The sequence below is a fragment of the Sciurus vulgaris genome (genome assembly GCF_902686455.1).
Source record: "Sciurus vulgaris genome assembly, chromosome: 9".
NCBI lineage: Eukaryota > Metazoa > Chordata > Mammalia > Rodentia > Sciuridae > Sciurus > Sciurus vulgaris.
Window position 1 is genome coordinate 144,254,814 of NC_136469.1, and position 27,622 is coordinate 144,282,435.

The 27,622-nt window shown below is 41.3% G+C and overlaps 1 protein-coding gene across 16 annotated transcripts in view; it reads right to left on the reverse strand.

The window, feature by feature from the left end:
• GRK4 (G protein-coupled receptor kinase 4) overlaps positions 1–27,622 on the reverse strand; it is a 113,539-nt gene that overhangs the window by 65,713 nt on the left and 20,204 nt on the right. For 13 of the 16 annotated variants that reach the window (XM_079154468.1, XM_079154465.1, XM_079154467.1 and 10 more), the window contains exons 2-3: positions 14,260–14,355; positions 1,328–1,440 (exon numbers count right to left, since the gene is read on the reverse strand). In XM_079154468.1, coding sequence (XP_079010594.1) covers positions 1,328–1,440; positions 14,260–14,355 — 209 coding nt within the window. The remainder of the gene's footprint in view (positions 1–1,327; positions 1,441–14,259; positions 14,356–27,622) is intronic. The other 3 variants (XM_079154466.1, XM_079154462.1, XM_079154473.1) reach the window with 1 other exon arrangement.

Below are 27,622 nucleotides of genomic sequence, written 5' to 3' on the forward strand. Positions count from 1 at the left end.
TGCCATTAATTCATTCAACAAATACTGAGCAAGGGCTGTGCGGGGGTGGGGGGTGATAAGATGCAGTCTCTGCACCAAGAACCTGTAACCACCTGTCACAGGACAGTCAGAGCAGTAAGTGCTGCACAGAGAGCACCATCAAGTGCTATTTCTGAACCCACACAACTGGTACCAGAACATTTTTAAAAATTTTAAAAAACTAAATCTGTCACTACATCAACTGGCTGTCACCTAGTTAAATAATAGGTATCATGATAATATCAGAAGATTTAAACCCAAAATAGAATTTTAACTATGCACTTTAGCTATTTTACTGGAAATAAGAATTATAGGTCCTTAAGTTCTTAAACTAGGGTGGTTTGGTAAACATAAAGCATTACATGAAAATTTACAACACATGTTCCACTCCTTGAACCAGGAAGGCATGGCCCATACATCAGAAACCTGGCTTTAAAAAGAAATAACTGACTCCTTTCTAAGTCTTGTCTCATTTTAATAATAGTGCCAGAAAGGAACAGACTAGGGGAGTCTCAAGTGGTAGGAAGCAAATAAAAAAAGGGCTTCAAATGTTTTTCTGAAAAATAACATTATAAATAAATAACTTCAAGAAGTTTTTATAAGGCTGTGAAGCAGAAAAAGTGAATACAAACTCAATGATATAATAAAGCCCCCTGTATATAATAAGTGTTTGATATATATTTGCTGATATAACTAGGTCTGGCCAAAGCTGAGAGGAAGGGTTATAACCTTGGTACAAATAACAAAAAAAGAGTATTTCTGCTGATTTCCACCCATTTTCTATTGGTTGGTTACATATGAACTTCATGGTTTTGAAATTCTAGACTTGCCAGTGGTCTTCATAAATATTTAGAAACACAAAACTCTTTACCTAGGAAGAAGTCACAGGTAAAATACATCTCAAACAGGATACAAGAGAATGTCAGATGCTATGCGGAGCACAGTAAATTCCATCATCTTTCTTACAATGACACGATCCCTCTGAATGCTCCCAGGCCACGGGTCTACCACTGAGGGCAGGAAGGGTGCTGTGCAGGCGATTAAGAAAGCACATGGCTTCTTCTGTTTGTCAACCTGGCACAGATGAGGGCAGCAAGGGTCAAAAGCACTCAGTGAGCAGATGCAACTCCCCAACACCTGAGATGTAATTCCATGTGCAACACCATCTCACACAGAAGGGATTTCAATACTATGATGATACTATGACACCAAGACAACTCATCTATTTACATCTACATCATTGTCCCAGGACTAGTTTTAAAATTTTCAAGCCAGACTGGGCAGTTCAACCCTGAAATGAATCACTTACCACTGCAACCAAGAATTCAATGCACCTCTTAAGATCTGGTTTTGTATCACAGAATTGCCTGAAGAGAAGTCTTCCTATTGGCTGCTTGTCACAAAGACTGCTATAATCCTTTTCTGGGTAAAGAAAGGGGAAGGGAAACAAGCAAATAGAATGGTTACAATTTACTAAATGCTAATCTGCACCTTAATATTCTTACTAGATATAATGAAAGTAAAAGACATTGCAGTATTATTTTTGCTGTACTATTGTTTTTTTAATTTTACAGACTGCATTTTGATTCACTGTACACAAATGGGGTACAACTTTTCATTTCTATGGTTGTACACGATATAGATTCACAACATTCCTGCAATCATGCATGTACATAAGGTAATGATGTCCATCTCATTCCACTATCTTTCCTTCTCCCACCCCTCCTCATTTCCCTCTGCACAATTCAAAGTTCCTCCATTCTTTTCTTACCCCTCAACTCACCATTATGTATCATCATTCATTTATCAGATAAAACATCCAGCCTTTGGTTTTTGGGGGATTGGCTTATTTCACTTAGCATGATATTCTCCAACTCCATCCATTTACCATAAACAGGTAGACCAATGGTACAAAATAGAGGATACAGAGACAAACCCACATAAATACAGTTTTCTCATACTAGACAAAGGTGCAAAAAACATACACTGGAGAAAAGATAGCCTCTTCAACAAATGGTGCTAGGAAAACTGGAAATCCATATGTAACAAAATGAAATTAAATCCCCATCTCTCACCCTGCACAAAACTCAACGCAAAATGCTGTATTATTTTTAACTGCTGTTCTGTTTATTAATTTACACGAGGTTCTGATGAACATTAAAATACTTAGAGCCCAAGATAACCGAAGAACTCAGAGGGATATATGAACCCTAACTGGCAGGGCCTGCTCTTTCCCAAAAGGAGATCTACAGGAATGGGGATTTCCTAGAGGCCTCCGCAGGGAAGGCAGGAGAAGAAAGGGACTCTTACACTACAGTCCCCACCCTATGTGCTGGAATCAACTGCATGAATGTGAAATATCCTGCAGGAATGCACTGTTAGAATATTGAAACTTTTTCATTTTGTTATCTTTTGTATTTAAAATGTCACAAATACAGCTGGGCATAAAAGGCACATGTCTGTAACTACAGTGACTTGAGAGTCTAAGGCAGGAGCATCACGTATTCAAGGCCAGCCTCAGCAACTTCATAAGAGCCTGTCTCAAAAGGAAAAATAAAAAGGGCTGAGGATGTAGCTGGGGGGGGACACTCCTGGGTTCAATCCTTAGTACAAAACAAAAGCAAAAACAAACAAAGTTACAAATGTATATGTTTGTCTTTTTTTTAAATTTATTTTTATTGTAAACAAATGGATACATGTTGTTTCTGTTTGTACATGGAGTAACAGCATACCATTTGTGTAATCATACATCTTCATAGGGTAGTGATATTTGACTCATTCTGTTAAATTTTCCTTCCCCCCACCCCTCCCATCCTTCTTTTCCCTCTATACAGTCCCTCCTTCCTCCATTCTTGCCCCCCTCCCACCCAACGTTATGTGTCATCATCCACTTATCAGTGAGATCATTCGTCCTTTGGTTTTTTTGAGATTGGCTTATCTCACTTACCATGATATTCTCCAATTTCATCCATTTGCCTGCAAATGCCATAATTTTATTAGTCTTTATAGCTGAGTAATATTCCATTGTGTGTGTGTATATATATATATATATATATATATATATATATATATATATATCAATCACAGTTTCTTTATCTATTCATCAACTGAAGGACATCTAGGTTGGTTCCATAGTCTGGCTATTGTGAATTGAGCCACTATGAACATTGATGTGGCTGAATCTCTGTAGTACGCTGATTTTAAGTCCTTTGGGTATAGGCCAAGGAGTGGGGTAGCTGGGTCAAATGGTGGGTCCATTCCAAGTTTTCTAAGAAATCTCCACACTGCTTCCAGAGTGGCTGCACTAATTTGCAGTCCCACCAGCAATGTATGAGTGTACCTTTTTCCCCACATCCTCTGCAACACCTAATGTTGCTTGTGTTCTTGATAATCGCCATTCTAATTGGGGTGAGATGGAATCTTAGTGTAGTTTTGATTTGCATTTCTCTTATTACTAAAGAGGGTGAACATTTTTCATGTTTGTTGATTGCTTGCAGATCTTCTGTGAAGTGTCTGTCATTTCCTTAGCCCATTTGTTGATTGGGTTATTTGTATTCTTCGTGTAGAATTTTTTGAGTTCTTTATATATTCTGGAAATTAGTGCTCTACCTTAAGTATGAATGGCAAAGATATTCTCCCACTCTGTAGGCTCTCTCTTCGCATTGCTGATAGTTTCCCTTGCTGAGAGAAAGCTATTTAGTTTGAATCTATCCCAGTTATTGATTCTTGCTTTTATTTCTTGTGCTATGGGAGTCCTGTTAAGGAAGTCTGATCCTAAGCCAACAAGGTGAAGATTTGGACCTGCTTTTTCTTCTATAAGATGCAGGGTCGCTGGTCTGATTTCAAGGTCCTTGATCCATTGTGAGTTGAGTTTTGTGCAGGGTGAGAGATAGGGGTTTAGTTTCATTCTGTTGCATATGGATTTCTAGTTTTCCCAGCACCATTTGTTGAAGAGGCTATCTATTCTTCATTGCATATTTTTGGCACCTTTGTCTAGTATGAGAACATTGTGTTTATTTGGGTTTGTGTCCACGTCCTCTATTCTGTACCATTGATCTACCTGTCTATTTTGGTGCCAATACTATGCCATTTTTGTTACTATTGCTTTGTAGTATAGTTGAAGTTGTGGTACTGCAATACCCCCTGTTTCATTTTTCCTGCTAAGGATTGCTTTAGCTATTCTGGGTTTCTTATTCTTCCAGATGAATTTTAAGATTGCTTGCTCTATTTCTGTAAGGCACGTCATTGGGATTTTAATTGGAATTACATTGAATCTGTATACCACTTTTGGTAGTATGGCCATTTTGACAATATTAATTCTGCCTATCCAAGAACATGGGAGATCTTTCCATCTTCTAAGGTCTTCCTTAATTTCTTTCTTCAATGTTTTGAAGTTTTCATTGTAGAGATCTTTTACCTCTTTGGTTAGATTGATTCCCAAGTTTTTTTTTTTTTTTTTTTTTGAGGCTGTTGCAAATGGTGTTGTTTTCCTCATTTCCCTTTCAGCTGTTTCATCGCTTATGTATAAAAATGCTTTAGATTTATGCGTGTTGATTTTATAGCCTGCTATTTTGCTGAATTCATTGATGAGGTCTAGAAGTTTTCTGGAGGAGGTTTTTGGATCCTCTAAATATAGAATCATGTCATCTGCAAATAGTGACAGCTTAAGTTCCTCTTTTCATATTCGTATCCCTTTAATTTCTTTAGTCTCCCTAATTGCACTGGCTAGAGTTTCGAGGACAATGTTGAATAGAAGTGGTGAAAGAGGACATCCCTGTCTTGTTCCAGTTTTTAAAGGGAATGGTTTCAGTTTTTCTCCATTAAGAATGATGTTGGCCATGGGCTTAGCATAAATAGCCTTTATAATGTTCAGGTATATGCCTACTATCCCTATATTTTCCAGTGTTTTGAGCATGAAGAGGTGTTGTAGTTTGTCAAACGCTTTTTCTGCATCAATTGAAATAACCATATGATTCTTATCCTTAAGTCTATTGACATGATGGATTACATTTACTGATTTATGGATGTTAAACCATCCTTGCATTCCAGGGATGAACCCCACTTGATCATGGTGCACGATTTTCTTGATATGTTTTTGGATACGATTTGTCAATATTTTGTTAAGGATCTTTGCATCTATATTCATCAAGGATATTGGTCTAAAATTTTCTTTCCTTGATGTGTCTTTTCCTGGTTTGGGTATGAGGGTGATATTAGTTTCAGAGAATGAGTTTGGTAGGGTACCCTCCTTTTCTATTTCCTGGAATACTTTGAGATGTATTGGAATGTATTCTTTGAAGGTCTTGTAGAACTCAGCTAAGAATCCGTCTGGTCCTAGGCTTTTCTTGGATGGTAGGTTTTTAATGGCTTCTTCTATTTCATTGTTTGATATTGATCTGTTTAAATTGTGTATGTCCTCCTGGTTCAGTTCGGAGAAGCGTATGTCTCTAGAAATTTGTCTATGTCTTTGGGAGTTTCTATTTTGTTGGAATACAGATTTTCAAAGTAGCTTCTCATTATGTTCTGTTGTGATATTTCCTGTTTCATCACAAATTTTAGTAATTTGAATTTTCTCTCTCCTTCTCTTTGTTAGTGTGGCTAAGGGTTTGTCTATTTTGTTTACTTTCTCAAAGAACAAACCTTCTGTTTTGTCAATTTTTTGAATTATTTCTTTTGTTTCAATTTCATTCATTTCAGCTTTGATTTTAATTATTTCCTGTCTTCTACTACTTTTGCTGTTATTCTGTTCTTCTTTTTCTAGGGCTTTGAGCTGTAATGTTAGGTCATTTAGTTGTTGACTTTTCATTCTTTTCTGGAATGCGCTCCATGCAATGAATTTTCCTCTTAGTACCGCTTTCATGGTGTCCCAGAGATTTTGATATGTTGTATCGTTGTTCTCATTGACCTCTAAGAATTTTTTTATCTCCTCCCTGATGTTTTCTGTTATCCATGTTTCATTCAATAGCATATTATTTAGTCTCCAGGTGTTGGAGTAATTGCTGTTTTTTATTTTGTCATTGATTTCTACTCTCAGTCCATTATGATCTGATAGAACACAAGGTAGTATCTCTATTTTTTTGCATTTCCTAAGGGCTGCTTTGTGGCATAACATATGGTCTATTTTCGAGAAGGTTCCATGTGCTGCTGAGAAGAAAGTGAGTCCGCTCGTTGATGGATGGAATATTCTATTAAGTCTAGGTTATTTGTTATTGAGTTCTATGGTTTCTTTGGTTGGTTTTTGTTTGGAAGATCTATCTAGTGGTGACAGTGGTGCGTTAAAGTCACCCAGAATTATTGTGCTGTGGTCTATGCGATTCCTGAAATTGAGAAGGATTTGTTTGATGTACAGGGATGCACCATTGTTTGGGGCATAAATATTTACTATCATTATGTCTTCCTGATTTATGGTTCCCTTAAACAATATGAAATGTCCTTCTTTATCCCTTCTACTTGAAGTCCACTTTATCTGATATAAGTATGGAAACCCCCGCTTTTTTACTGAGTCCATGTGCGTGGTAGGTTTTTCCCATCCTTTCACCTTTAGTCTGTGGATGTCTTTTCCTATGAGATGAGTCTCTTGCAGGCAGCATATTGTTGGGTCTTTCTTTTTAATCCATTCTGCCAGTCTACATCTTTTGATTGATGAGTTTAGGCCATTTGTTATTATTGAGATATGATTTGTATTCCCAGTCATTTGGACTTATTTTTGGTTTTTAACTTGGCTTGGTTTGTCCTTTGAGTGGTTTTTCTCTAAGGTAGTTCCTCACTTTCCTGACCTACATTGTTGTTTTGAATTTCCTCTTCATGGAATATTTTGTTGAGAATGTTCTGTAGCGCAGGCTTTCTATTTGTAAATTCTTTTAACTTTTGTTTATCATGGAAGGATTTTATTTCATCTTCAAATCTGAAGGTTAGTTTTGCTGGGTATAGGATTCTTGGTTAGCAACCATGTTCTTTCAGAGCTTGAAATATGTTGTTCCAGGCCCTTCTACCTTTTAGAGTCTGGGTTGAGAAGTCAGCTGCTATCCATGTTGGTCTCCCCCTATATGTAATCTGATGCTTTTCTCTCGTGGCCTTCAAAATCCTATCTTTATTTTGAGTGTTAGGAATTTTCATTATCATGTGCCTTGGTGTGGATCTGTTGTGATTTTGTGCATTTGGTGTTCTGTAAGCCTCTTGTATTTGATTTTCCATTTCATTCTTCAGGTTTGGAAAATTTTCTGATATTATTTCATTGAATAGGTTGTTCATTCCTTTGGTTTGTATCTCTGTGCCTTCCTCAATCCCAACAATTCTTAAATTTGGTCTTTTCATGATGTCCCATAGTTCTTGGAGATTCTGTTCATGATTTCTTACCATTTTCTCTGTTTGGGCAACTTTATTTTCAAGATTCAATATTTTGTCTTCATTGAAGTTCTGTCTTCCAAGTGGCCTAGTCTTTTGTTGATGCTTTCCATTGAGTTTTTTATTTGGTTTATTGTTTCCTTAATTTCAAGGATTTCCATTTGGTTTTTTTTGAGAATCTCTGTCTCTTCGATGAAATGATCTTTTGCTTCCTGCAGTTTCTCTGTCAGCTTATTGGTATTATCATTCATTGCCTGCATTTGCTCTCTTATCTCATCCTTTGCTTCGTGAATCATCTTAATCATATATAATCTGAAGTCCTTTTCTGACATTTCTTCTAACATACTGTCATTGGATTCTATTAATATAGAATCTAGATTTGTTTGGATCATTTTTTTCCCTTGTTTTTTTCATTTTGTTCATGTATCTTCCCCTCTAGCAGTGCAGATCTGGGGTATTGCAGATTTCCACCTATAGGCTTATAGTGGCCCTATAGGTTTCCAAAACCCTTTCTTTAAGGGGAGATCAATATTAGCAGTGCCCAATTCAGACACTATGCAATCGTAGACCAAATAGCCCTATGAGGACAATAACAAAATTGTCAAAATAAACAGAATGAGTTCAAATATTATCTTTAGTAAAATGAACAGATTTGCAATAAGGTCTGCAGTTTCAAATGGAGGACAAAGAGGATGCAGAGGGATGTAGAATATGGCTGTTAATGGGATAAGAAAAGAATATACAGAAGTTCTAGACAATAGAAAGGGTGAGAGCGTAATGAAAAGAAATTGGATGTTAGCATGCAAAGAAAGGAGAAAGAGACTCTGAGGGAATAGGTAAACAGAAAAAGAGAGCAAGAAAAGTAAAGAAATAAAAACTTAAAACTTTTTCAATAAGGAGAAAAAAGAAAATCTACACTCTAACAGTCATATAGTAATGAAACCTCCCAGTCTTCAGTAGCCTGATGCATGAAAGGTATCTGACAATGAGCTTCAAGCCTCCACCAGGCGTCTCAGGATGGGATTTGCCCCACCTAAAAATTGGAGCTATGGCTTCCAGGATTATCTAAAATGGCAGCTCTGGCTTCAAAATGTGTTGACAAATGGGGAGCTGCTGCTCAGGGTGTGGTCCTGGTTAGCAGGAGGTTCTGGAGGTGGGATTTGGTTGGTCAGGCAGGGGTCCTGGAGTTTGGGTGTGTTTGGTGTGGTTGTGGGATCCTGGAGGCCGGGTAACATCAGTCCGTTAGGATTCCCGGTGATAGGGCGCAGTCAGTTGGTCTGGGGGTTCTGGCGGCAGGAAGCAGTCGATGTGAGGGCCCCTGAGGCAGGGAGTGATCGGTTGGGCTGAGGAATCCTGGAGATGGGGCCAGTCAGTCCGGCCAGGGGTTCTACGGGGCCTGGCTGTTGTCTTAAAATGGTGGCAGCCATATGTAATCAAACCTACAGGTAGTGTAACAATGAACTTCCAGGCAATAGCAGGCAGCCGGTGCTCCACTGGCACTCGGCGATCAGGGAGGTGAACCTTGTGCGTTGGGTGATGGATAGGTGTAAGGCAGGTGATGGACAGGTGAGAGGCAGGCAAATGGCGGATGATAGACGCCTGACAGAGAGCACTCTGCACTCAAAAAAGGTGTCGATATGCTGGCAGACTGCAGGTGATCACAGCAGACAAATGGGGTAAACAACAGGGGATCAATAAGCAGCAAAACTGCCTCACCAAGAAACAGATATCCTCTGCTTGAAACCGGAGTTACGGAGCGACAAGGAACGCAGCCTCCCTCTAGTCCGCCATCTTGGATCTGCTATATATTTGTCTTTTAACTGTTCTTGTTTTTTCCTTTTCTGTAGGAAATATTGTATACCTCACCTCAAATATTGCTATAGTTCTGAGAACAAGGCAGTTAATGTTTGGTCAATATGTAAAGAAGGATATAAAACCAAATAAGTCTTAGGTTCAAAACAGGTTAATTTGTACTTCAGAAAGAAAACCACTTGCTCTCCAAGCAGTGGCTCCCAATTTGAAATGAACAAACATGTTCAGGTTCCCTAATGTGACTCTAAAGCTTAAGAATTAACATAATGTTCACAAAAAGTGAGCAAGTCTTTAACAAATTCCTCTGCTAAGCATTATTGATGCCAAGTAATTCTGGGAATCCGATGGTCCCGCTTTGGAGCACTGCGTCTGCACGTGGAGAATGCAGGCAAGGACAGGAGCTTGGGGTGGCCAGGGTGAAGCTGCTGCTTCAACAGACCTCACAACAGTTCTGCAGAAGTTCTACGACCTACTTTGTCCAATTTGGTTACTCCATTTTACCTTAGGGCTACTCATTAACTATACTTTAAAAGCAAATGATACAAGCCAGTCAAAAAGTTATGTTTTTGAAATGGTGAAAGTTTTGAATAGTTTCCTCCCTGATGCAAAGGTTCAGAAGCATTCCTCATTTCCACCTGAGGATAGCAGACCAGAACACAGGACTGCCTTCCGTCTCTCCAGATTCCTACAGAAATGACCAAATATTAAAACAAAAACAAGACAATTACAAAAACAAAGAAACTCAGAAAAAGAGTAAAGCACCTTCAGGAGTCAGAATTTTGCAGATTTCCTGGAAGAGAGAAAGCTGATGGGGTTGAATTAATAAAGGAATGATCAACTCAAACCCAGGGACAAGCTGGGCCTCTTGAGTGTGCCCTCCCCAGCGTCGAGGTCATGGGAGCCCCCTTTCCAATCCTGATTGGAGTGACTGGCCAAGAGGCTAGGAATCAAGCAGGAGAGATGCTGGGACCCGGAAGGGAGACAAAGAACACTGCTTAAGGAATAGAAGTGTCCTCTAGCGACGTGCACAGTTCTGCTATGACGGGGCGGGGCCTGGCGGGGATGCTGCCCCATTAGCAGGCCATCTACAGAGCCCCACGCGAGAGGATGTGGGAAATGGAACCACGGAATCACCGGGGAAGGCAGTGCTGGCCTGCGTTCTCGCATGCACCCTTATTACAGACTTGGATGAGCAACTTCAGAACTCCAATTTTGGCAAAAAAGCAGCGGCTAACAAAAAACCTTTTTTTTACCATATCTGGCTTAAAATTCCATTAATGATTTCACTTCTCCATACATTAGATTCCATATGGTACCAAAAAAAAAAAAAAAAAAAAATACCCCCCCAGGAAAAAAAAAAAAAAAAAAAACAAAAAACAAATCATAGAAATATGTCACAAAATTTGATATCTCCCAAACAGTAGACAGAGACTGCCACCAGACGCCCCCATCCTGCAGGGTCAAAGGACCTAGCACCTGGCCTTCCGACCCCTCAGAGGTTGCTACGTGTTCCAGGCATGAACAGCAGAGGTAGGGGAACTAGCATTTGGAGAGAGGGCACTGGTCCCCAGTAGAAGACATGCTACTAGGAGGGGAGGAGCTCTGGCAGACCAGACCTGGAGAAGCATCTGGGTCCTGAGCCCACAGTGCCACAGGGTTAAAAGAAGACCACTCCTCAGTTTTCATTCTTATCCTAAAGAATTAAAGTCAACATCCTGTCATGATACACGTACGCCCATGTTTACAGCAGCACAATTCACGACACCTAATCTACGGAACCTGCCTCGGAGTCCTTCAACAGATGTGTGGTGCAAACACACGGTGGTATTTTACTCTGCAATAAGGAAAAGTGAAATAATGTAATTTGCAGGGAAATGGATGGAATTTGAGACCATTATGTTAAGCAAAATAAGCCAAATTCAGAAAGTCAAGGGTCATAGGATTTTTCCTCGTATGTGGAAGCTAGAGAGTAAAAAGGAAAAGAAAGACGGCAGGAGTCTCACAGAAATCAAAGGGAGATCAGTAGAGTGGAGGCAAGTGCGGTGGGGTTGGGAGGCAGGGAGAAGGCGGACGTGCTGGGGAGGACATTGGTCAAATGACATTGTTATATTGTGAGCATGTAGGATCATGTAACAACAAATCCCACCATTATGTGCAACTATAATGCACCGATTTAAAAATGTGGAGAAACGATGAAAAAGAAGAGGAAAAGGTGCTTCAACAAATCCTCTTGTCCACAGGTCATAGACAAAGATGTGCCCACAAAGCAGAGGGCATCTCAATGGTATACCACCGTGTTCCGTGAGACAGTTGTACTTGTACACAGTCACTGCAACTCACTCCTACACTCACTTGACATCATGCCCAGTGCTCTAGGGACAAAAAAACAAACTCAGAACCTGTGGCCCCATCTAGTGGGTCCTTGACCTCTATGACACACCCACCTGCCGGAAACTGTCCCAGCCCCTAGTTCTCTGGACCCCCAGCTCTCCAGACCCTACATGGATCCATCTTGTGGCTTTCTGGTCCACCTGACCAGTCTTTCCTCTCCATGGAGCCTAAACAGGATGAAAAGTCTTCTGAAACTGGTCAGGAGCCCTCTCCCTGCTCAATCTTGTTCTCTCCTGAGGAGGATCTTACCCACTTCCAGTCTCATGACTTCCGCATCCTGCCTGTACAGATATCATCCAGACTTCTCTGAGCTCTCCACAGGAACACACAGCTTCCCCCACAACTAGGCTAGGCTCTATGCCGTGTGCTGCTGCTTTGAACACACAAGACCTGGAAGTCTTCCTTAAGAACTCCCCTGGATCTGCCCCACACAGAAAGCTGCTGGATTATACTTCAGTATCTCTCACTGTGCTCTGACTGTTCCAACTCCATCACCACATACCAAACCACTGCCCTCAGCTCCTGCCTGGACCGCATCTGTTTCCATGCTGACCCCTCTGCTCCCATTCTCCTAGTGAAGCCTGAGAGACTCCCTGAAATGTAAATCTGATTGCATCCCTCACCTGCTAAGAACCTGGCAACGTCGACCTTTCATAACTTCAACAGTCCTCCCTCTGCAGCCTACACACCCTACCGCATCCTTCTACCTCCCCAGAGCCACTCTCTGCCTTCATCTTTGCTCCAGGAAGATTGGCCCTCCTTAAGACCTTGGAAATTGCCACATACCTTCCCAGGTTGGGGCCTTGTACTCATTAACCTTGCTGCCTGGGAAATTCTCTTCCTCTCTCTCACCCTATATTTCATGCTCCTAGCCCAATTCCTTCCTTAGGAAGCCTTCTCTGATCATCTCTGCCTCACCCCCAATTAGATTAAGTTTCTCTCACCCAGCTGTCTATACTTTTTCCCTAAAATTTGTAATTATGTTAATTTTTATAATCATTTTTCTATGATTATTTGTATCTATTTGACTCTAATCTCTGAGGGCAGAGACTGGGCCTGTTTCTCAACTGTTGTATTTATGGTAGCATACCCACTGCTTTGTACATAGTGAAAATAGGGGATTATGCTAACAAGTTAAGAATGGGACAATTAATGTAAGTTACTTCATCTGTGAATTAGGGGCATACTGAGGTAATGTATAGGCAAATGTATATAAAAATATAATTTTTTAAGTCTATGAATATATTTGATTTTTTTTTTTTTTTTTGGTACTGGAGACTGAGCTCAGGAGCACTCAACTACTAAGCCATATTCCCAGCCCTATTTTGTGTTTTATTTAGAGACAGGGTCTCACTGAGTTGCTTAACACTTTGCTATTGCTGAGACTGGCGTTGAATTCAGCAATCCTCCTGCCTCAGCCCCCCAAACTGTTGGGATTACAGGCGTGGCCACCACACCCAGCTATGAACATATTTGAAAGCATAAGTCTCCTAAAGAAAAGTTCGTACTGTCTTAAATATAATACAAATGTCAAATAATGGAATCAATTTCCATACTAATCCGTCTATGCTATACTCAGAAAAAATAACTGTTTACATTATGGATCAATATCAATTGGTTCAAAGAAGATATACACTTTTTAAGACCAAGAAGTTTTAAAAAGTTGCTCAACATCATTAGGCCTCAGAGAAATTCAAATCACACTACTAGATGGCTATAATGAAATCATCAAGTGCTGGCGAGGGAATGGAAGAAGTTCAACCATTGTTTAATGTTGGGGAAATGAAAAATGATGCAGCTACTTTGGAAAAGTCTAGTAGTTCCTCACAAAGTTAAACATACAGTCCTCATATACAGTAGGCTGACTAATAGCCTCCCAAGATAACAGGTTCAAATCCCTGGACCATGTAAATGTTACCTTATTTGGAAAATGGGTCTCTGCATATATGATTATATGAAGGACCCTGACACAGGTTATTTGATTGAGCCCTAAAGGCAATCACATGTATATTTACGAGAGTCTAGAAAAAGACTCTTGCATTTACAGTCAGTGATATATTCTTCATTTTGAGATGGGGTCTCAATATGTTGCTGAGGCTCTCCTTTAATCCTCTTGCCTCAGCCTCCAGAGTAGCTGGGATTATAGACATGCACTATTGTACCAGGTACCATTGATGATTTTTTGTTTTAATTTTTTCCAGTGCTGGGAATTGAACCCAGAGCCTTGTGCATGCGAGGCAAACATTCTACCACTGAGCCGCAAATCAATTTCTAAAAATAATCATGGAATAAAAGTATACTTCCAAAGCATAAGGGAAAGCACAGCAGATTAAAAAAAGGAAAATTTAAAAAAGACTTGATATGTCTATGTAAGGAACTAAAATCTCTGTATGGAAACAAACACTATAAACCAAGCCAGGTGAGGTGGCAAATGCTTGAAATCCTAACTACTCAGAAGTTAAAGCAGAAGGATCACCAGTTCAAGGCCAGGCAGGGCAACTTAGCGAGACCCTGTCTCAAAACAAAAAATACAAAGGGCTGGGGGTGTAGCTCAGTGGTAAAGTGTCCCTGTGCTCAATCCCCAGTACTGCAAAACTAACTAAGTACTTGAAACACACAGAACGCAAGAAAGTGGATCCCAAGAAAGGGAGCGGGGGCTGGCACCCTGCTGAGCAGGAGGCTCTGCTCACTCACCAATGGACTCTCTGAGCTCGCTGCACTGGCTGACACGGGGCAGCTTCAGTAACTCCCTCCATTTTTTGCTACGACCGGTTTTTTTGCCATATCCTCCTAAATTTGGGGGGGAAAAGGCATTTTTCTCAGTTTCTTTATTGATATAATATTAAATTTATCAACATGGTATTTGTAATGGAAAAAAGCATTTTTAATTGTCAAAGATATTCAATTATAACAACTACTGACCCTAACATATGGGTGAATAGTTTGGTACCTAAGATGAGTAAAATGTGAACGTATAATAACTTGTCCTACCTGGAAATCAACTTGACGAAATACGAAATTTCCAAGTGATGCAACCAATTGCTGGCTTCGTCCTTTAGAAACCACATGACCCTGATCCTCTCTAAGTAGCACTGCTGAGCCTCAGTTTCCAAATTTCTGAACTGAATCTGACATGACATTATTGTATGGAACTGCTTATAAATATTTTTTTAAGAATTTAACCTTTATTTATTAGTTTTCCACTTAGCAGCACAAGGATCCTTCTCTAAAATAGACCATATCTTAGGCCACAAAGCAACTTCTAGCAAATGCAAAAAAATAGAGATTATATCTTGCATTCTATGAGATCATATGGAATTGAATTAGAAATCAGTGATGAAATATAGAAGCTTCTCTAACACCTGGATACTAAGAAATATGCTATTGAATAACCAATGGATAGCAGAAGAAACTGGGGATGAAATAAAAAAATACTTAGAGGTAAAGGAAAATAGCGATATAACATATCAAAATCTCTGGGACACTATGAAGGCAGTGCTAAGAGTAAAGTTCATTGCACTGAGCTTATTTATTAAAATAATAGAAAATTGCCAAATAAATAATAATCTAACATTATATCTCAAAGCCCTAGAAAAAGAACAAAAGAACATCGAAAGCAGTAGAAGACAGGAAATAATTATAATCAGAGCTGAAATCAATGAAATTGAAACAAAAGAAAAAAATCCAAAAAATTGACAAAAGTTGGTTCTTTGAAAAAACTATATAAAATTGATAAACCCTCAGCCAAGCTAACAAAGAGAAAGAGAAAACTCAAATTCACCATGAAAAAGGAAAAACCACAACAGACATAACCGAAATACAGACAATGATCAGAAACTATTTTGAAAACTTATACTCTAATAGAAAATCTTAAAGACATTGACAGATTTCTAGAGACATATGATCTACCCAAATTGAATCAGGAAGACATAGAAAATTTAAGCAGATCCATTTCAAGCAATGAAATTGAAGACGCCATCAAAAGCCTACCAACCAAGAAAAGCAAAGGACCAGACAGATACTCAGCTGAGTTCTACCAGACCTTCAAAGAAGAACACCAATCCTCCTCAAATTATTCCATGAAATAGAAAAGGAGGGAACCCTTCCAAACTCATTCTATGAAGCTAGTATCAGCCTGACACCAAAACCAGATAAAGACACATCAAGGAAAGAAAATTTCATATCAATATCCCTTATGAACATAGACGCAAAAATTCTGAATAAAATACTGGCAACTCACATCCAAAAAGCATATTAAAAAGATAGTAATCAACTGGAGTTCACCCCAGGGATGCGAGGTTGGTTCAACATACAGAAATCAATCAATGTAATTCATCACACTGATAGACTTTAAGACCGGAATCACATGATTATATTAATAGATGCAGAAAAAGCAATTGACAAATAACAGCACCCATTCATGTTCAAAGCACTAGAAAAACTAGAGATACTAGGAACATACCTCAACATTGTTGAAAGTTATATATCCTAAACCCAAGGCTAACATCATTCTAAATGGAGAAAAATTTAAATCATTCTCTCTAAAACCTGGAACAAGACAGGGATGCCCTCTTTCACTACTTCTATTCAACATAGTCCTAGAAACTCTAGCCAAAGCGATTAGACAGAAGAAAGAAATTAAAGATATGAATAGGAAAAGAAGAACTCAAACTATAACTATTTGCCAATGACATGATTCTATATTTAGAAGATCCAAAAAATCCCACCAGAAGACCTGTAGAACTCAAATGAATTCAACAAAGTAGCAGGATATAAAATTAACACCCATAAATCAATGCCATTCCTATACTTCAGTGATGAATCAACTGAAAGAGAGATTAGGAAACTATCCTATTCACAATAGCCTCAAAAAAATATTTGGCAATCAATCTAGCAAAGAGGTGAAAGACCACTACATGAAAACTATAGAACTCTAAAGAAACTGAAGAAGACCTTAGAAGTTGGAAAGATCTCCCATGTTCTCAAAGAATTAAAATTGTCAAAATGGTCATACCGGGGCTGGGGAGATAGCTCAGTCCGTACGGTGCTTGCCTCCCAAGCACGAGGCCCTAGGTTCAATCCCCAGCACTGCAAAAAAAAAAAAAAAAAAAAAAAAAAAAATGGTCATACCATCAAAAGTGCCATACAGATTTAATGCAATTCCTATTAAGGATTGATGATGTACTTTATAGAGATAGAAAAAACTGTCATGAAATTGATTTGGAAAAATAAGAGGCCCAGAATAGCCACAGCATTCATCAGAAAAAAAAAATGAATCACAATATCAGACCTTAAATTATACTACAGAGTAAGAGTAACCAAAACAGCAAGGTATTGGCACCAAAACAGATACTTAGAGCAATGGTACAGAATAGATGACACAGACATACCCACATAAATAGTTATTTCATACTAGACAAATGTATCATAAACATAGATTGTAGAAAAGATAGCCTCTTCAACAAATTGTGCTGGGAAAACTGGAAATCCATATGTAGTGAAATGAAATTAAACCTCTATCTCTCATCCTGCACAAAACTCAAAGTGGATCCAGGACCTAGGCACTAGACAGACACCCTATGCCTACTAGAAGAGAAAGTAGGCCCAAATCTCCATCGTGTCAGCTTAGGAATCGAATTCCTCAAAAAGACTCCTGAAGTGCAATAAGTAAAATCAATCAATAAATGGGATGGTATAGAATCAAAAAGCTTCTTCATAGTAAAGGAAATAATCAAGAATGTGAAGAGAGAGCCTACAGAGTGGAAGAAAATCTTTGCCTCCTGCCCCTCAGATAGCATTAATCTCCAGGATATATAAAGAACTCAAAACACTTACCACCCCCCCCCAAAAAAAGCCCTATCAATAAATGAGCAAAGGAACTAAACAGATATTTCACAGAAGAAGAAATACAAATGTTCAACAAATACATGAAAAAATGTTCAACATGTCTAGCAATTAGAGAAATGCAAATTAAAACTACACTGAGATTTCATCTCACTCCAGTCAGAATGGCAGTTATACAAGGGGCTAACAGCAAGCTCTGGCCCTGGGCAGGTCATTGGATTCTATCCTCCATTTCAGCCCTTCAGTACTACTTAACCTTCAATCCCCTCAAAAAAATGGTCTGACCGCCCCTGCCCCTGCAAAAAAGAATACAAGCAGCAATAAATGTTGGCCAGGATGTGGGGGAAAAGGTACATTCATACATTGCTGGTGGGTCTGCAAATTGATGCAACCACCCTGGAAAGCAGTATGGACATTTCTCAAAAAACCTGGAATGGAACCATTTGATCCAGTTATCCTGCTCCTCAGCATATACCCAAAGGACTTACAATCAGCATAGTATACTGATGCAGCCACAGCAATGTTTATAGCAGCTCAATTCACAATAGCTAAGCTATGGGAACCAACATAGGTGTCCTTCAACAAATAAATGAATAAAGAAAATGTGGTACATATGCACAATGGACTATTACTCAGTCATAAAGAAGAATGAAATTATAGCATTTGCCAGTAAGAGGATGGAACTGGGGTCTATCATGCTAAGTTAAATAACCAATCCCCAAAAACCAAAGTCCAACTATTCTAATACACAGATGCTGACTCATAACAGGAGGGGAGAGAAGAGGGAGGAAGTTGGGGGGAAGGAGTGAAAGAAGGGAGGAGGGGTGGTAACGGTCAAGACAGAAGAATGAATCTGACAAAACATTCCTATGTTCATATACTAATGAATACATGACTAGTGTAGCTCCACATCACGTACAACCACAGAATGGGAAGTTATACTCTGCAAATGTATAATATGTCAAAATACATTCTACCGTCATGTATGCCTAAAAATTTTTTAAAAAGATTTCAACCTTTATTTGCTTTTATATGGTGTTGAAAATGGAACCACGGCCTCACCCAAGCTGCACAAGCACTCTACTATTGAGCTACAACACCAGCACCTAAATACTTGTTTTTATAAATTATTTTTTGAGCACCTACTATGTACCAAACATGTGCAAAGCACTAGGAATAAAATGATAAAAAAAAAAAAAAAAAAAAAAAAAGGGAGGCAGGCTGGGACAGCATGAGGTTCTGGGTTTGATCCCCAGCACCACGAAACAAGCAAACCAACCCAAAACAAACATATCAGGGCCCTTCCCCTACATTCCAAGTGAGAGAGAGATTAACAAATCATAGATGGTGAGAGATTAGAAAACATTAACCAGATAGGGACAAACAGCATCAATCAGAATCACACACTGAAGGGGGAGGCCGCCCCTGTGGAGGTGGCTTGCAGGCAGAGAGCTGAAGGACAGCGGGGAGAGCTCGGGCCTCCATGCTGAGACCAGAATGGCGCAGAAAGCTTGCGTGGCTGCCGCAGGACGCGTAGGGTCCCCACGCAGCTTTCTCCGCCGTGATTTCTGCTTGGTCACTGTCCTGCTCGGAGGGGCGCCTCTCCCGGGCGGCCCGCGCCCTGCCCCTGCATCTGGGCACCTGCTGACCTGGGCGGCCTGCGGAAGAAGTGTCCTGGCGCACACAGCGAGGTGCCCCGCGGGCCCACGGGCGCTACCGGGAACGACACCCCACGGTGCGCTCTGATACACCGCTTTCTGAAAACACTGTTGGCAGGATTGATTCTGCTTGGATTGAATTCAAAAGCCTGAATGAGTGGACTTCCCAAATCGGCCGGGCCCGGTGAGGGCGCCTCCAGCTGTCGCGAGTGACCTGTGCCTGCCTCATGCAGTAGAGAGAAATCCGGAGGAGCGAAGACGGGAAACTGCAAAACTGTTCACTGCAGGATCGGATTCTTTTAGGGCGGCCGCGGGGTTACTGGGGATTGAACCCAGGGGCACCGGGCCACTGAGCCACGTCCCCAGCCCTAGTTCGTATTTCGTTAGAGCAAGGTCTCGCTGAGCTGCTTAGCACCTCGCTTGCTGAGGCTGGCTCTGAACTCAGGATCCTCCCAGGGGCGGCCCGGCTCCTGGCCTTTCTTCTCACTGGCCTTCCCGACCAGACCCTTCCCCTCAATGCCAACTAAGCTTCCCTCTCTGTAACTGAAGCGCTCCTGAGTCTAAGGACGAGGTGGGAATGAAGTGCAGCCCTGCCTGGCACCACCGCGGTGCCCAACGCTGAGCCGCACCTCTACGAGAGCTGGGAACCAAGGGCAGGCTCCAGGGAGCGCGGGGCCGCTTCCGCCCGCTGCAGCTGCGGCCTGGCCAGCAGTCCTACGCCCTGTGCAGCTGCACCCGCAAGGGACCCCTGAGGGTGCAGGACGCTAGCAGGAATGTATCGCAGCCCAGGACGCTGACCGTTTTAGAATTTGCTAACTGTGAGTTGAAAACCCCGGACGGTGACCCCAGGAAATGGGCCTGTTACAGACAAAAGCATCAAGGTTGGGGAGGAGGAGGAGGAAGAGCGAAGGTGTACTGAGTAGTCAGCTTTGACCCAGTCCGCTACTAGTGCCTCAATTACTTTTACATTCTTTGTGATTGTTCTACTGTCCCTAGTTCTAAAGCTATCAGAAACAACCACGATCGTGAGTGTAGTGTGTAATACTCTAAGCCATTTGTAAAGTGGGTGTGTGTGTGTATGGGAGCCAAGAATATATTGGTTTTTTAGAATCAGATTCATAACTGTGATTAATGAACAGATTTCAGGGGATTTGTGAATCTGAATGGGGGGGGAAGTCACCTTCATTTTCACTAACTCGTAAATAAAATTCAGCATTTCCTTCAGTCACGAATGCAGACAAGAGTACAATAACAGCAACAGCATCTGTGACTTCATCACCGAGAACTCTGAGATTTTCTGTCAACTCTAGTTGTTAGGGAGACCACAAATATCATTACATTAACACTACTGTCTCCAGTGCTGTATGATGTAGCCAACTGTATTAATCCATTTTCCAATGCTGTAGCACAGCACCTCAGGCCACGCAGTCTGTAAAGCCAAGAGGTTCAGTTAGTTCCCAGTTCTGGAGGCTCACGAGCATGGTGCCAGCTTCTGTGTAGCTCTAGAAAGGGTCTCATGGTGGAAGGCATCACAAGGAAAGCACATATGGAAGAGAGATCCTATAGTGTGGTAGGAAGCTGGAGTGATTCAGGGGTCAAACCCCTCTTTTCTAACAACCTAGTCTCACAGGAGCTAACTGGAGTCCCATTAGAACTACACTAATCCACTCGATGGGATTTTCCAGTGACCTGATTACCTTCCATGAGGCCCCACCTCTTAAGGCTCCAACACTCTTTTTTTGGCAGGAGTCAAGTAGAAGGATTGAACCCAGGGGCACTTAACCACTAAGTCACAGTCCCAGCCCTTTTTATTTAATTTTGAGACAGGGTCCTGCTAAGTTGCTTAGGGCCTCACTAAATTGCTGAGATTAGCTTTGCACTTGCAATCCTCCTGTCTCAGCATCCCAAGCCTCCAGGATTACAGGTGTGTACCACCAGACCCGGCTCTAACACATCTTAACACCAACATACCTGGGACCATGCTTCCAACCCATGAAATCCTGAGGGACAAACCACATCCACACCACAACACCAACCAATCTTAACACAGTTCACAATGTCTGGTGGTTAACTGTTCAGACTCCAAAGTGCCAGATGGTATGTCCCCACATGGGTGGTCCAGCCATCTTTCCACCTTTCTCCCTAATATTCCCTGCACTGTGTGTGATTGGTACTTGGAAGCAGGTGAGTCGAAGGTTACCCCACAGTTTAAAATTTTCATTCAAACTAATCAACTGGAACCTTTAAAAATAAGTAAACTTCAACTTGTCTACATTTTAAGTATGTTGTCATATTACTGAATGCTTTTAATAACAAAGCACATATTATATAGCAAAACCATTAAATATTTTTTAGAACTACTTCAATGTAGTTGCATTTTATTTTATTGAGGTTAAAAAGCCCTGTTCTATACGTTGTTAGCAGAAATGACGTGTTACCATACCACCTATCATTCTGCAACTTGATTTTTTCACGCTATTCCACCCATTTTGACAACTGTTCACCCTCCCTGTCAGGCCCCCTCCCAGAGACCTCATGACCTTTGCCCTCCTTGTTCCCTGGCCTGGAAAGCTTGTCCGTAGCAAGGCCACATCCCTCACTTTCTTCAGGTCATTATTCCATGTCACCCATCTAAGTTTTCATGCCCTCTCAAGCACAGCCCTTACTAATCCCTTCTTAGCTATGGTAATGTACAAACATTGCTCTTATCCACCCTTTGATACACACTTAGTATCTGAGTTCCACAATCACAAATGATGCTGCAGCCAACACTGTGCCCTCTCCCTGCTCTGCAGTTACTGGCTTAGCAGTGGAGTCCCTGAGGCCTGGGCGTAGGATCGCTCACAGTCCCTGAGGCATGGGCATAGGATCGCTCACAGTCCCTGAGGCCTGGGCGTAGGATCGCTCACTGTTGGGGTGCTGCCCAGGCACCCTCAGTGCAGCACTAGGCTGTGACCACTCACAGCACACACCTGATGCCACTCCCTTGACAGCAGTTGCTCAGAGTTACTTTTCACAGGTGACACAAGTCTGCAGAGCCAAAAGGAGACATGCTCTCCCTCCGTCACAGAGCTCCAGGGAAATAAAGGGACGTTATGCAGTGGAGTGGCTCAGCTCACTGCCCTTCTAACACTGCCGCCAAGTCAGCCCCAACCACAGGACTTCCCGCAATCTTCCATCTTCCCAGCTTCTGAGCACATTCTGAGAACTGCAGACACAATCAGGCCGTCGGAGCCCCAAGGTTCACGCTCAGCAGAAGGCCGCTCAGAAGCATGCTGTGGTCCTCAGGGTTCACATCTGTGGCCTGAACCACAGCACTGCTGCTTGTGGAGAGTCAGGTGAGGGCAAAAGGCAGCACAGAGCTGTGTGTTGCTGGCTCCCACCTCTGCGCTTCCCTCAAAGGTCTGGCCTGGGAATAGATCCTGCTGTGGATGCCTGTGGGAAGGACAGTGCCCCGCAGCGGGAGAGAGCTTCCCCACGCATGCTGTCCTGGGCTTTCCTCTTCCACAGGCTGGTGGTGATAGCATCGAGCTGCTGGAAGCCGTGCTGACACGTGCACTCCACCCCACTGCACAAAGCTGACCACGGGCCCCATGGAGAAGGAAGGAAACTTCAACTGTTCCTGAGGTTCTATCTGGACTGTACGTGACAGCAGTTTAGCTACCCTAATAGTAAACTACTTTGAGGATGAACAGGACAGCTTTAGCCTGGTGCTTGGAATTTTACAAGATTAAAAAAAAAATGAATATAGCTTGACTGATATGAAAATAAACTTTTTTTGAATAACACAGTGACCGACTTACACAGCAGAGTCATGATTCAACTCAAAAGAGTTAAGAAGAAAAAGGATAAATTAAGGTATTAAAGTTAACAAACTAAAATTCACACACTTTATTTACTTGTAAAAAATTTTCTTAGGCCAGACTCCTTTTACTTTATGAATAATTCTAATTAGTTGGTTTGATTTGCAACATCGCAACAAACTGGAAGCAGAAAATTAATGAGGGAAAAAAAGAGAATTGCAAAGGTCATTTATAGACAAATCACTGTGTGACCACAAACTGAAAGAACAATCCCAAGTCAGACAGAGTAGCTCATGTCTAATCCCAGTGACTGGACTCCACAGGCTGAGGCAGGAAGACTCATGTTAGAGGCCAACCTCCCTCCACAACTGTCCCAAAATTTAAAAAAAGAAAAAAACGATTATTTCTTTTTTAATGGGCTGGGGATATTAGTGGTAAAGTACTCCTGACTTCAATCCCCAGCACACGAGCATACATCGTGCCGCACGCGCGCACACACACACACACACATATACACAAAGTCCCAAAATACTATAAAAAGGAAAAACACTCGAAGCACAGAATAATCTGAGCATAATGTAGCATTTCCAGTTATTTTACATCTCTACTCTCTTGCAGAGCAAGATTAGAGAATATCCTAACTTTTCGAAAATGTAACAAAAATTTATTTTCCTTATTTCTAATCAGATACGCACATCTTAAGGCAAAAAGGTTTTTTTTTTTTCAAGTTTTATCTCCCTCAAAGTCTATAGGTGAAGATAAGTAAATTTTTAAAAATGTAAAAATATGTACCAATTCCCACAAGATACCACTGGCATACTGAAGACAAAGGAGGGAGTCACCACAGCAGCCTATGAGGCGGCAGGCAAATCAAACAGGATAACAGTACCATTGCCATGCTTAATTAGATTAAAACTCCAGGTTTCATTCCAATCCTCCAAATCATCAGTCAACATAAAATTGGATTAGCTAAATTAATAGTCCAATCAGACCAAGTTTTTAAAAATTCTTAAAAACTTAAGATATTATCAATTAAATTAATATGTGAAGTTGCAATCTATGAGATAAATGAAGCAGCTTCTACACTGAGGTCATTTTAAAGATTAAGAATTTCCCTCCTGAGTGTGGTGGCTCACACCTGTAATCTCGGTGGCATGGGAGCCTGAGGCAGGAGGATCACAAGTTCAAACCCAGTCTCAGCAACTCAGAGAGGCTCTAAGGAACTTTTAGAGACCCTGTCTCAAAATACAAAATACAAAGGGCCGGGACATGGCTTAGTGGTGGTTCAGTACCCCTGGATTAAATCCCTGGTTGGTACCAAAAGAAAAATAAAAAGAATTTCATCCTGTATGGTTAGATATTAGGTGTTCCCCAAAAGTTCATGTGTGAGATAAAGTAAGAAAGTTCACAGGTGAAATGACTGGGTCATAGAGCCTTAACCTAATGAGCACTGATCCCAGTAGGGATGAGCTGGTTGGTAACTGTAGTAGGTGGGGTATAGCTGGAGAAGGAAGGTCGCTGTGGGCGTGCCTTAGGGTAGTCAGTTTGTCCCTGGAGACTGGGGCTCTCTCTCTCTCCCTCTCTCTCTCTCTCCTTCCTGGTGGATATGTTCTGAGCTGCTTTCCTCTACTCTACCACACTTTTGCCAGGATATCCTGCCACATCTTAGGCCCAGAGGAACAGAGCCTGCCGTCTATGGACTGAGACCTCTGAAACTGTGAGCTCCCAACTAAACTAAACTTTTCCTCCTCTAAAATTGTTCTTGTCAGGTGTTTTGGTCTCAGTCATGAGAAAGCTCATAAAAACATCCCCTTCTCTCACTTAATACAGAGCTTTAGGACAAATTAATATAGAAAATGAGTTTTATGACTTTCTATAAAATCTAGTTTAGTTTCAATTCTAAATATAAGGATGAAAAGAAAATATTTTATTGTCAAAAAAGACCTAGTCGGGCCGGGGTCGTGGCTCAGTGGTAGGTACTTGCCTAGCACGTGTGAGGCACTGGGTTCGATCCTCAGCACCACATATAAATAAATAAGATATAAAGACATTGTGTCCTTCTACAACTAAAAGCCATAAAAAAAAAGACCTAGTCATGACACCAAAGACACAGGTAACAAAGAAAAACAGACAAATTGAATTTAAAAAAAAAATTTTTTTTTAGTTGTGGATGGACCATGATTATATTTATTTATTTGCAGTGCTGAGCATCAAACCCAGTGCCTCACACATGCCAGGCAAGTGCTCTAATACTGAGCCACAACCCCAGCCCAATGAACTGAATTTTATAAAAGTTTTTAAGTTCTGTGCATCAAAAGACACTAGCAAGAAGCCCAGTGTAGTGGCTCATGCTGTAAGCTCAGCAACTCAGGAGGTTGAGGCAGAACTGCAATTTCAAGGCCAGCCTCAGTAACTCAGTGAATGCTCGTTCTAAGAGTAGGCTGGTGAGTTGGAGCTCCAAGTTATTCAGCAGCAGCAATGTTTTTAGTGTGATGTTGTCTGTGATGATAATCTGAAAAACAGAACATGCAAATTGTTCTCACAGAGCCCAGTGCTAACAAGCAAAGAGGCTGGAAAGCATTAGTTGTGTGTGCTGTTATTAGTCACATCTGGGAAGGTACTTAGAGAGGGAGTGGCAAGGAGGAGAGGGAAGCAGGCTGTCAAGAATTGGTTGCTGTATGAGCAGCAATTAAAAGGAATAAAAACAGCAGAAATCTGAGCCTCCAAAGAACATGAGAGTCAGTTGCTACTGGACCTCGAACAGTAAAAGACTGAAAAAGGCCTCAAAAGACAAAAGCCCATGAGAACTCAGCCCTGTGCAAAGAAAGGATGAAGGATCCACCTTTCCTACACAAATGACTGCCTTCAGTCTGGTCCCATTAATCTGAGGAGCAGAGCCTTGAAAGGAAGGGACATTCAGGCTTGGAAACACATCTAGAAAACAAGAAGACTGTGACCACTGGCAAGTGGCACTCGCTGGAATCAACGAGGCCGCTAAAAGATAGAACATAAGCTGGGTGCTTGCAATCTCCTCTACTTGGGAGGCTGAGGCAGGAAGATCACAAATTCCAGACCAGCCTGGGCAACTGAGACATCTCAAAATAAAACAGAAGGGCTGACAATGTAGCTAAGTGCTAGGGCACTTGCCCAGCATGCTCAAGAGCCTGGGCTCAATCCTAGTGCCATTGAAAAAAACAAACAACAAAAAGATGCACATGCGTATGTGAGAGATGTTATTAACACATTCGAGGACTCACTAGCTTTTGTTAGTGATTCCACATTACGTTAGGCAATGTCTCATTTATAATATAACGACTCTATGATATAAAATATAGAATGGGTGATCCAATGCGCTGAGCAGGGGAGGTTGGTTTTACAGGCATAACAGGGCTGAGGCAAGCAGCAACAGAGGAGGCTGACTATTCTGGTTACTTTCCATAACCAGGTTTGGTGGTGTACCTGTAGTTCCTGCTCCTGGGGAAGCTGAACCTAGAGGATTGCTGGGGCCCAGGAGTTCAGGGTCAGCCTGGAACTTTCCTTAAAGGTTAAAGCATAGGGAAATTCCTCATGATGGCTAAAACCAGCTTATTTGGGATGTGTCCTTTTTCAGTCCTGATTTCTCAGAAGGCAGTGAACAACATAAGTTTCCGCTTGGTGAGGTAGAGCTTTGGCATGAATGGCTCCATTTTGGTTTGGTCTGTTGGCTCACTGTAAGAGCTCAGTCCAAACCAATGACTTCCTGTTAATTTTTTTCAAATATTTGTTTAGTTGTCAATGAACCTTTATTTTATTTATTTATATGTGGTACTGAGAATCAAACCCAGTGCCTCACACATGCTAGGCAAACTACAACCCCAACCCTACCTCCTATTAATTTTATTTAACAAGATCAAAAGTTTGTTGTTTCAGAGAGAATTATGTGTTGAAGAAACCTAGATTCAGGACTAAGGCTTTGAATTTCTTGAGCCTTCTAACAATCTTTAACCCCACAAACTTGACAGCAGAAGTGACCCTGCAAAGCTTCTCAGAGCCTGTAATGGCTTCATTTGTGTGTCCAGAGATGGAGCCACAGAGCCAACATCCTAGCTGCGGGGCCACAGTGAACAACATAGGCAGGAGTTGGAGTTCCTCCGGGAAGGCTCCCCCTCACAGGGGCCCTTCACTGATGGACCCCATTCTTCCCTTTTATAAAGGCCAGTTTCTGTGACAGTCACCCTGCCTCTGAAAATTAGGCAAGAAGATAAAAGATCATTTGGGTCTTTACACAGACTGCAGCCACATCTGGCCCTGATGGAGGGACAGAACATGACCCAATTATTCTGGTCTTTGAAAGGGATTTTGATTTGTGTTAGGAAAAAAGTTGTACAAGGACATTTACTGGCTAAAGGGGCAGACCTGGCAGAACCAGCTGTTCCACATGGATTCGGAATACAGTCCCCTAATGTTGAACTCTTGTTGGGAAGTAGCCATCCAGCCAGTGACTATGTTGCTCTGCCCTCTTTTTTTTTTTTTTTTTTCATAAGCTGTGTGATATTTATTTTCCTGTTAACTAACATTAGTATCTATAGAAACATTTTTATTGTCAGTATAAAAATTAACAGGTTTTATTAAACACTTTCTCCAATTCCTAACAGAGTCAGTGCCATCATCTCATCTGCATTCCTGTTGCATGGCCATACCAAAATGAGCAGGAGTCTCAAAAGCAAAACACCGAGCTTGAATACAGTATTCCATCCGATGAGCTGGCTCTTT